We start from the raw sequence: 11,619 nt of genomic DNA, 5'->3' as shown, positions 1-11,619 counted from the left end.
AAAGAGTGTTGTGGTTAGAGAAGCCAGAAAGAATGGATCCCAGTTAGCTTCTCAGACGAAGATGGCAGTATCTTGTAGGGTCATCCAGCCCAGGGGCTCTGTGTCAGCTCTACCGGTCCTGAAGCACGTTGTGTAAAGTGTCTCTGGAGGTAGCAAGACAGGAGGGAACTTACTTCCATGAAAAGCACACCAGCCAGCCTTAAGAGGGAGTGAAATTTTGACACATGCTGCAACATGGATGAACCTTGGAAACATGATGGTAAGTGAAATAAACCAGCCACAAAATGACAAATATTATATAATTCCACTTATACAAGGTAACTAGAATAGGCAAATTCATGGAGACAAAAAATACAATAGTGTTACTAAGGGCTAGGGGGAGGAGAAATGAGGAGTTATTTAATGGGTTCGATTTGGGACGATGAAAAAATTCTGGAGATAAATAATGGTGATTACTGTATAACAATGTAAATGTGCTTAATGGCACGGAAATGTACACTTAAAATGGTTAAAATGGTAATTTTTTTGTTATGCGTATTTTACCACAAGAAAATGCACACACAAGAGGCATATATACAACCCAAAGTTATGTTATTTTACAAGAAGAAAATAATTTCCGGGAGGATTAGAATGCTCCTGATAGTTGGTCAACACATCCTCAACCCTGGAGAAAACCTGTAGAAGAAGCTGTGATGAACACAGAATCCAAGTTAGAAAAGTGGAGTGATGTCGAGAGCTGGCTTGACTCATGAAACTATAAACTCAGGGTCCCCCATCAGCACTCCTTAGGGCAATTTCCCAATCTTTCACAAACTGGTAGAGAGAAGAAATGGTAATATTTGCAAGCTCTGGGGGTAAACCACTGGGTGGCAGCTCCAGCTGCTCCAAGGGGTGAGATAATCAATACCTTGGCCCCGCCTCCAACCCATCCAAGACACCCAGGTTGGGAAACTCTGTGCCAGGGGACCCAGAATATTCATGGTCAAGTGCTGAAACAGTCTACAAATTCCTACCCTTTGCACACTGCTGTATAAAACTGTTAATTAAATTACAGCTTACTTTTGCGTTAAATCATTTTTTCTTGAGATTATACCTCAAAGTCCTTAACTGATTTAGGGGCTTCTGAGGTTTCCTTGGCAGGACCTTGAAAATCTGTTTTTGGTTAGCGAAGTCTGTGATGCTTTATTTCATTCACTATTGAGAGGGAGTGACAGGCTTAGGTAGGACAGCTCCTCACACAGGGCAATTCTTCCCACAGGAAGAGAAGGCTACAAGATGTTCACAATTTTATCATGGCATCGTGGGTTCAAGCCGGTTTTATTTCGGAGACATAAAATAGACTGTGACAGAAAGCAGATCAGTGCTTGCCTGGGTCTGAGGTGGGAACAGTGACAGACTGAAAAAAGGAAAACTTTTGGGGGCGATGGGAGCAGTCTAAGACTGGAGTGAGGTGATGTTTGCACAACCGTATGCACTTACTAAAAATCATCGAACGTCTCATAATATGTGAATAATACCTTAATAATGCTTGTTATTGAAAAACAGAAACGTAGCATTTGTAAAAAACAAACAAACAAAAAACCATTGAGCTCTGCTCATAAGATTTGTCCCTTTACTATATGTGTGTTTTATTTCACTAAAAAGTTTTAGCTGAAAAAAAATGCATCAAATTCCAACAGTGTTATAATCTAAAAGAAAAATAGTACTCCCCTTGTAAGGTTTTGGGAAAGGCTCAATAAATACTGGATGGAAATGGATTTGTGGGGGAAAAATATATATAAATACTAACTAAGCATTGTAAATGGTTGCTGAGGGCTATAAATGAAAACACCATGTCTAAATTGCCAACCCCTTAAGCAAACAGTAAAGACTATTTCTTAGCTATCTTCAATCTGCCAAACTGATCGCTATTGCCAAATATATTTAAAAGACCATGGGTCCTGATTTCTGGATCTGAGTTCTGGTTCAGCCACTCACTAGCTATGGTCTTAGACAAATTTGTCTCCTCTCCCTGGGTCTAGTTTTTCCCATCCCTAAAACCGAGATATAATTTCTGCTAGCAGCGCAGCACAAATGGGGCTTGGCCCATGGGGTCAGGGGCTTGCTGAGCCTCACTTTCCCTGTCTGTAATCTGGGGAGATAATAAATCTGTATGGTTCTGTGTGTCCAGCACCTCTCCCTTCTCCTGGTAATAACAGCCCCACTGCTTTGAGAAACCTCTTCTGCCTCCTCCATGTGGTTCCACTGTGGCTGCAGCAATCCCTCAGTGCTAGCCCCAGGGGTACCTGGACCAGGATAAGCCAACCTGAGGCTGACGTCGAATGAGATATGGGCAATCCTGATAGTCTGAAAGTCCCGGAATTCATACTTATTCTTTCAAACATACATGCTAATAAACCCCCTTCTTTGTTTAAAAGCAACAATTACAACTCCCTCTCCCACAACACCCATACACAAAATCGGGGCCAAAACCAAAAACAAACCTCCTTTCTCCTAATTTTGCTCAGAGCTGGTGATCCAGTGGGTTAAACCATCTCTGACTTTGTCTTAACTTCTCTCCCTCTAGCTCTTTATGGAGAAGATCCTGCAGCAATCATATGTTTTAACGTCCAGATTGGAGTCTAAAGAGAGGATTAATTAGCACCATCAAGTTTGGAGGGGTCATTATGGAGCCATTGCCCAGGTTGTAATTCTTTGTACGCTGAGGTCCAACCCCCCACACCCCCAAAAAGAAAAAAAGGCTTTAACTGAAACGGGAGATTCATAGTCACAAGCAAAGAAATTCTCACTTGCTAGAGTGCTAAACTCCTGAAATGGGGGAACAAGGCTGGAACAGCATCTCCATCCCAGCATCTTCTGGAAGAGAATACCAAACACCTACAAGCCACCTCTCTGCATTTCTATGGATATGTTGAGCTAGCCACCTTCACTCACCCTTCTCTTTCTGTTCAAATCTAAGGTTCCCTGGTGACGTAGAAGTTGGGCCTTGAATGTTGCTGAGCTCTGTTGGGGTCAGTTTCTGAAGCTCCCTTGGGCACCCAGAGTTACCTCGACTAGTCAGGCAGTGGGCCCAAAGAGAACTCCTACAGGGGACATTAAAGCGGTAAAGACTTACAAGAAAGATACCAAGTTGTACTTATGGAGTTGTGGGACAATGAAACAGGCTCTGTTGTTGGCTGGCTGTGCCTTGGGGTGTGCTGCGGGAGCATTCCAGGTAGGGGTCAAGCCTAGGGCTTATTTAGGGACCTGGGCAAGCAGTGAGGACCTAGGAAGTGGTTGTTTTTTAAAAGTCTGAGGAGGTGGATTTTATTTTTCATGGTATAAGCCTTCTAAACTGTTTGAATTATTTACCAAGACCAAGTGATTATAACAAAAAGAAATTGGCTTACAATTTCGAATCATTAAAAATAATTTATTTTTCTTTTTCTACTTAATTTCTATCAGGTCAAATTCTTGGCGTTGGTGGCGGTCAGAGGAAAGAGTCATCCAACAAAGAATTGGGCAAGGTTTAGCTGGAAGAAAAAGAAAGTCATTGAATTTAACGGCTTCATATGTTAGAGATTAAGAAACAGACACTCGAAAAATTAATAATTTGTCCAAGGTCAAGCAATGAGTACTCTTAGTTCTTAGTTCAATTTGTCCATTCTAGGACTCTAATGTAAGCTCAGAGGTAGAAGAGAAATAATCCTATTGCATCTGGAGAAAAAAATGAAGCAAATATTTTTCAGAAGTCTTATTTGGCCTGTAATTTTACTGCCTTCTCCATTATGCTTCAGAGAATCTGACACAGAAGCTTTGAAAGCAGTGAGTTCTGAACACAAAAATAGAATGTCTATGGTTTTATTCATATTTAGGAGCAGCAGTTTGAAGGAAGTGAAGCTGCAGCTGTACTTTTCCATGTTACTTAGCAACTGGTATGAGTCAAGAAAAATTACTGAAACTCATAGGCACTGGTGGGAGCATGACAAATGGCATTTGAAAAAATCCTATAAGGTTGATCTACCTGTTGACTATTAACATGCTATTAAGAAATAAAATAAGGATCATTCCTATATTAATGATGTAAATTAAATTTTAAAGAGTGGCACTGACTGTATAGGGAGCCTCCCATCGCAACTGGCACAGAACCTGTCAGAATCCCCAGTCAGATTTACTGAACTAAACTATTAGGCAAATATTTCTGGCCTGAGCCACTGATTTAGTTTACAGAAGATGAGGATAAGTTTGCTTCTGTGCACTGACACAATTTGGGGGAAATTGTTAATGGCATGTTTATAATTTGCCAAAATGAAAAACAATAAATGCTTTGAGAGATTTAAAATGTTTCTAAAATCACCATATCCAAATATGCACAATATATATATGTACATATATTTTTTTAAGCAAGGCAACCCTTGGTTGACCACACAGATTGCAAGGACCTTGTCAGCTAATAATCTCTTATTTATTTTTTATGCCTACAGCACGTGGTCTTCCTAGGTGGTCTCCTATCCAAGTACTAACCAGGCCCGACCCTGCTTAGCTTCCGAGATCGGATGGGATCAGATGGTTGGCATGGCCGGAGACTGAGAAGCCTTTTTTCCCCCTCTGTCATTGGCATCACATGTTAGTTGGCCATGGCTCTGTCAGGGTGGGGAATGAGATGAGGCGATTAGCTAAGTGGAATCCATAGGCTGGGCTTTGACCACACTGGGAACAGGAGCTCGGGCCCCATGTGGGCTGGGGCACAGGGTGCTGAATGGCCGAAGTTATGATAACTCGAGTAATCCAACATCTGAGGAGGGAAGGAGGAATGGACGGGGCTGGGTGTGGTGTAGGAAAGTCATGCCTCATGGTGGCCCTGAGGAAATGGCATAAAGGCCGGTGAGATATTAAGTCATTTCATAAGTAAGAACGTGTACATGGATACACACTCAGACACCGATCCAGGGTGCAGCCTGGGCGAGACATCCAGCAACAGTTTAGAGCTGGTAGAATTGTGTGCCATAAGCTATTGGCAGGAGCCCTGCTCCAGAGCAGGGACCACCCACCAGGAGCCACAGCTGTGCCTGCAGTGTCACCCTGAATACTCGTCCCATCACGAAGTCAGCCCCTCCATCTACAACCAAGTATAGCCCTGATGTGGGGTGGAGCTCCAAATTACACAACTTGGGAACACAATAGTTATCCTTAAAGTATGTCAGGTCAGGGAATCTTTGGGTCAATTTGTATAAATATTCATCAGTTATATCTTACTCTCAGTGTTACTTGGAATTGTTTCACCAAAGCAAAACCCAGTCTTGGTGGCTATGTTAGGGGAATCGTGGTGTCTAATTGTCCAATTTTTTTTCAAGGTCTTAGAATGGTGTTCCCAGGACATTCTTTGTCCCCTACACTAGCATTAGTCATCATCCTGCCAATTTGTCATTTGACACTTTTTTTTTCTATTTCCAAGTACTCAGCATCAGGGTGGGTGTTGGAGAGATCCTCCTTCTTACCCTCTCAAAGCTCTGTTCACTCTTCCCCCAGTGGTCCCAATCTAAAAACCAACAGCAAGAACAGTGCCTCATGTAGGCCACTGCCCTTAACATATCAGCCTCCTATTTATAAACTGATTTTAAAAAAAAGTTATAACCTTCATCCACAATTGACAAACTTAAAAATTTTCACATAGCAGATTGTTTTCATAGTGCATTTAATTGTCATTTGCTGTTGATGGCAGTAAGGTTTTGTTCTTTTCAGAGACTTTATACCTAGAATCTATAGTTAGACTCCATCGGCACGGCCAACACCGTGTGGATCATGACTGCCATCGTTTAGACTTGCTGCTATTAGAACTGCAGAATGTTCCTGACTACTTCGACATAGTGGCTATCCGGGGGCAGCTTCTTTTGACTTCCCAGCTGTAGGAACTTCTTAATTGTAGGGATGTTGCTGATTCTTGTTTTAAATGCCTGAAATGAGAAACAGTAAAATTGAGGCCTTGATAGCAGTGACAACCTTTAAGAAAATTCAAAAGTTTGTCATGAGAAGAGGGTGCTTACACTAGCAGCTTTGTGGAGCCCAGAGTGTTGTATCTGAGTTATCTCTCATGTATGTTTGCCAGGTGTTCCTGGGATGGGCATTATAATTGCAGGTGTGTGTGGCATGAGTTAAATTATTTTAATAAAAAATCACTGTCACAATTAGGAAGTATATATTAAAAACTCAAAAAATTTATATCCTTCGACCTATCAATTCCTGTTCTAGGAATTTATTATAAGGAAATAAGTAAGAGTGTTAGCAAAGAAATAAGTATAATAATGTTATCACAGTGAAAAATTAGAAATAACCTATGTTTCAAAAAAAATCATTTTTGTAAATTATGGTACATCCTTACGAGAAATGTGTAAATCAGCAATTTAAAATTATATTATATGTAAAAAGAAAGAGGAAAGTCTCTATATTAATAGGGGGAAATCTCTAGAACATGTTGCTTAGGGAAAAATAAAAGCCCAAGGCTTTGTGTAAGAAAAAAAAGCGGGGGAGGGGGAGGGGATAAATACTCATTTTTGCATGTATCTGCATAAATGGGAAGGGTGGGAAGTACAGAAAACAAATAAAAGTGATTATGGGAGCAGAAAGTGGGAGGGCAGTAGTGGGAGATTTCATAATCTATGCCCTTTTTATACAGTTCTGATTTTTCAAAAAGATGTGACTCCATTGCCTAATGAAAATAAAGTGCTATTGCAGAAGAATATTTCTTGACATGTAAATACGTTTATGATCATTTAAAAAACTATTAAAAGCAGGTCACGAAACAATATTGAGTAAGATTCTATTTGGGGAGAAAAATGTAAAAGAATATCTAATGCAGTAACATTTGGTTGTTAGATCTTTTTTTTTATTTTGGTCTATACAAATGTATAATGTAACTACACAAACTTGCATTTCTTTTGTAATGAGAAAAAAATGTTGTTTTTACACTATAAAACCTATAGTCACCTATTAAACTGTTTCTAACGAATTGGAATAGAGGCCCATTAGGTCTGGTGGTGGCAGGATTCAAAGAGAGATCTGAGGACTGAGAAGATGTGGCAGGTGATAAGCAGTGCCACCTAGGCAGCGGCTCTGAGCAATCATGGGACTTCATGAGGGCCCTGGAATCATGGAGACTAAAGGGGAACAGAGTTGTCTGGTAGGAGCTAGAGAGGCACGCAACAAAGATAGACTTGTCAGCCTTGCTTCATCAAGAAAAAAACACATGAAGTACAAAAAAAAAAAAAAAGAAAGATAAAGAAGGAAAGTACTACAAAAATGAAAAACACTAAATGTTTATGCTAGAAACTGAAATAACGTAGTCTTTCTCCCTTCATAAGATTTTATTTCCTAAAAATCCTAGAATGTGAGTAGGGGGAAATCAACAAAATGGATAAAATAATGATTTGTTAAAAAAGTCTTCTTGAGTTTCTTTTGAGATTGACCTCAAGGCACATTTTATTTCAGTCTTTGTTTCGATTCATTTTTTCCTGGGCTTTGTGTGGATGTTAACACACTACCTTTAGCAGAGGGAAGTCTGAAAGAACAGAAGCATTAAGTTCTTCGACCATTAAAATAGTTTCCAACAGTTGTATGTCTGCCCAACTGAATTTATTGCCAACGAGAAAATCCTCTCCATGGTCTTTCAAAATCTACAGAAAGAAAGATAACAAAGAATATTAAATAAAAAGAAAGACTATTTTGCTTGACTAAACATTTACAAAGCATAAAATCTGTACAGATCAAATTTCCTAAAGAATGTTTTTTGTGATAATCTCCAAGAATGCTACAAGGATAGGATGAAACCAACACTCTTACACATTGCTGTATATTGGCATAATCTTTTTAGAAGTTTGTCAGTGATTATCAAGACATCCTGGGTTGCGAAGTGCTAGAACAGAGCTCCTTGTTATGAGCCTGGAGCTGGTGAAGTAAAACTGTACCCACTGGCATAGAGGGACACAAAAGTCGTGATTAACTAGAATGTGGCTACTGTACCACAAGTACAAATAAGTTACTAATGGGATACCAGAAGCCTGAACCTGTTGAATGAAAAGAAAGTAGCATTTATCCTACTTCCCCATGAAAATCATACCTCAGAGCAACCAAATATGAGGGTGAAGAGAAATTTCCCTCTTAATTGGCCAACATTTCTAATCCGCTCTTTTCTGCTTCTGTAAACATGCTTGTTGCAAGGCCAGAGATCTCGGTGTCAACTAAGAACTCATCCTCCCCTAAAGATGTATTGCTTTAGTGCTTGTTAGATAGAAAATCCTACGATCTGTAACTGCCCGTAGCCCATAGCAATTTCAGGGATCTGTAAATCAGCCCATGCCAACTGTAACAACGTCAGTATAAAAATAAAATTGCCCCTAAGCTCGGGGCCCAGATTTTCAGAGCACTAGCTCTTCTGGTCTGGGACCGCCAGCATAATAAAATTGAGTTACTCCAAACCTCCTGGTGCTGCTTGATTTCTCGCTGGTCTGAGTTTTTGCAACTTTTCCACAACATGGGGAAGATTCATTTTATGAAAAGTATTCTAGCTAGTAAACGAAGAGAGACTGACAGGATTAGGATATCAAAATTATGTATCCACTAATAAATCAGTGGGTCTAGGCATTGATCACCAATCACATTTAGTTATAAGAAAAGTGACAGCAGATAATACGTGCCTCCTAATGACCTACACAATACTATTTATGAAGTAGTCCGGCCAAAATACATCAACCCCCAACCTGATCAAGCTTCAAATTCTAACTTCCAATTGGCAGGAAATCTAGAGAATAAAGGAGTATGTTGAAATCAGTAAAATACAGACTGTGAGACACTCCGCAAGACAAATGCAAAAGTAAAAAAAAGAGAGAGAAAGAGAGAAAGCAAGAGTAAAGAGTGATCTTAGCTATCGAAAGGGACTTAAAATATATAATTGACTAATTACAACGAATGAATTTTAGTTTGATCCTAATTTGAGCAAATGAATTATTTTAAATGTTTTGCGAAGTCCTGGATTAGGCCACACGGATTTAAAAATCTGTAGTATGACAAAGCACAGTTAACGCTGTAACTCAATCATACTAGTTTGTTGTTGTTGTTGTTGTTATTGTTGTTGTTGTTTTAATGAAAGGTATTTCAACGTCACTGTACATTGTTCTGGAATAGATAGGAACTTGCTTTGTCTAGTACTCTGAGGTTCTGACAGAACTCTTCATTATAGTTTAGTCATTAGTAAACTATTCTTTTCCAAGGCTAAGACTAAGGAGAAATACTACAGAATTACTTTGTCTTTTAAACCTTTATTTATGGAACCTATGCTAACGGGTCTTTCTTACCACCTGGTATGCTGACCTCTTGGTGTGGAATCATACCAGATGTACTGAGAAGACGTTTGTAATTAGTAGTCACTCCATAATGACTTCAGAAAAGTTGTAATTTTGAGAGACTTGCCTTTTGATTGAGACATGATTAGCCTACAGTATTAAACTTGGAAGAAATACCTGACAATGTATTCGAGATGGCGACGCCTTGGGCTGCTAGCTTTTATAAAAAGTCGGAACAGAAACGCTGTATCTTTTCATTGCACTTAGTTTATTCCAGTTGTTTTGTCGGAATAATTATACATGTTATTTGTTTTGGAATCCTTATTAAAGTTTTAGTCCAAATGCAGGAAACCCCTAAGATGGCTTCTGTCTTTTCAGACAGTCGCTCTTTTAAATATCCTTATCGAAAAAGGGAAACGAAAACATCCCAGATCCCCAAAGCCTGGGAAGGGAAAGTGGAAACTCGGAATCAGATTTCACTAGCACATTGGCAAAGGCCACAATTAATTTCTCCAACTTCCACTACCTTTCCTACTTAGTGAGAGGCAGTAGAAGACGGTGGGGAGAACGTCGCCCCTGGAACCAGTAACAGCTTTTCAGGAAGCCAGTGTCCCTGTTTAGCTGGATGACGTTAGGCAAGTGTCTGAGCTTATTTTCTGACCTATAACAGTATTTGTCCTGCCCACCTCACTGAGTTTCTTTAAGTAGGAATAAGATCATGCTTGTAGTCATGCTTTGGAAATATCAGTACTGTTATTAATGGAGAGACTGCAAAACCTCCATTTCCTAAAAGTTTTACATTTGTTCAATATTGACCGGATCATCTAAAGCTGGGCCTTGCTGCTTATAAGTGACGCAAACATGCATTAGAAATGATCCCCGTAGAACCAGGAGTTGATGATCTTCTTCAGAAGGAGTTTTAAAAATCTCAGATCAAGGAAAGGACGTTTGAGATCATTCAGTTCAATTCATGTATATTAAAGATGATGGCATGGTGGAGGCCAAGAGAGGCAAACTTGACTTGCCCAAACTCACTGTCTGGGGACAGCTAAGCCAGCAGAAATAAGCCTCCTGGTTGCCAGCCCAGTGATCTCTCTGCTGTCCCTCTCTGCCTTTGTTCACAAATAGCAGTCATGCCCAGGAGGGTGGCCCAAGCAACTAGCAGCATCACTGACTCAAGAAGGGCTGGAGGATTTCAGAGGCTCTGAGGGAGCACTCCTGCCACAATGATCATGGAAAAGTTTATGGAGATACATTCATTTATTTATTCAATAGGTATGCATTTAACCCTTACTGTGTACCAGTGACTGTCTTTGGGCAGAAATAAAGAGAAAGTGGAGGGAGCTTTGGGAGGATTCCAGATAATAAAGTTCCTGGACAAGAATTGGGAAAGGAGTAAGTGAGCCTTACCCACTCAATAAGAGCTACTGGTACAGTGCAATTTACAACCATAGATTATTTTTATTTTATGGTAAAGAGGATGCTTATGTCAACTGTATTTTAATTTTAAAATATTTGGAAAAAAGAGGATGCAGAGAAGTTGAAGGCCTTGCCCAAAGTCATACAGTTTGTAAATGGTATGTCTGCTGAGTACTAAGTGAATATTTTCCTTAAAAAAAAGATTGTGTTAATTTCATGACTGTTTATCAGCAACAATGGGACACCCGAGTTTCCTTAGATGAGGAAAATAAAGTTATGGATGTTAGTAGTTTAAGAAGTACTGTGAAAGTACCAGTCTTTTCTCTCAGTGTGAGAAGTTTTTCTGGCGAATCATAAGGCTTAAAGACATCTTCTTGGATCTTTTCTACAATCTTGATTCTAAAATTGTGACCTATTAAAATGGTTTCTGTTAATTTGTTAAAACCACCAAGAACAAGTGGATACAAACCAAGAGAACTAGAGAATACCTTAGGTCAAAGTCCCCTTCCCTTTTGTTCCCTCCCCTCCAACCCATTGGATCATTATTTAAGAATTATTAAAGGAGTCTTCAGTGGGATGAGGAGTTTTGAACCAATTAGCACTGGGTCAACCAATGCTATCATCTCTAATTGAGGCAGGGTCATAATCTACTTGATAAGCTTTTACAAATAAAAGCCAAAAAGACAGTGCAAATGACAAATAAATCTAGGCTCACCCTTCTGCAACTTCTCATACTGCTCTCTTGTTTCAAGAAATTCTTCTTCAAACTAGATAAAAGATAGAGACACAGTTATAACTTTAGGGTCCTAAAAAAAGAAAAGAGAAAAGAAGGAAGGAAGGAAGGAAGGAAGGAAGGAAGGAAGGAAGGAAGGAAGGAAGGAAGGAA

The 11,619-nt window shown here is 39.6% G+C and overlaps 2 protein-coding genes across 2 annotated transcripts in view; both read right to left on the bottom strand.

The window, feature by feature from the left end:
• The window catches only part of LOC102897012 (glutathione S-transferase A3-like), a 27,395-nt gene extending 21,603 nt beyond the window's left edge, over positions 1 to 5,792 (bottom strand). Inside the window, exons 1-2 of the mRNA XM_025042834.1 lie at positions 5,752 to 5,792; positions 2,935 to 3,083 (exon numbers count right to left, since the gene is read on the bottom strand). Coding sequence (XP_024898602.1) covers positions 2,935 to 3,083; positions 5,752 to 5,792 — 190 coding nt within the window. The remainder of the gene's footprint in view (positions 1 to 2,934; positions 3,084 to 5,751) is intronic.
• Positions 5,671 to 11,619, bottom strand: part of LOC102891589 (glutathione S-transferase A4) — a 10,402-nt gene continuing 4,453 nt past the window's right edge. Inside the window, exons 3-5 of the mRNA XM_025042833.1 lie at positions 11,449 to 11,500; positions 7,518 to 7,649; positions 5,671 to 5,933 (exon numbers count right to left, since the gene is read on the bottom strand). Coding sequence (XP_024898601.1) covers positions 5,811 to 5,933; positions 7,518 to 7,649; positions 11,449 to 11,500 — 307 coding nt within the window. The 3' untranslated portion in view covers positions 5,671 to 5,810. The remainder of the gene's footprint in view (positions 5,934 to 7,517; positions 7,650 to 11,448; positions 11,501 to 11,619) is intronic.

This window comes from Pteropus alecto, unplaced genomic scaffold, assembly GCF_000325575.1.
Source record: "Pteropus alecto unplaced genomic scaffold, ASM32557v1 scaffold7, whole genome shotgun sequence".
In the NCBI taxonomy this organism is placed as follows: Eukaryota; Metazoa; Chordata; class Mammalia; order Chiroptera; family Pteropodidae; genus Pteropus; species Pteropus alecto.
Note: the sequence above shows the minus strand (reverse complement) of the source record. Positions and strands in the feature narration are given on the sequence as shown.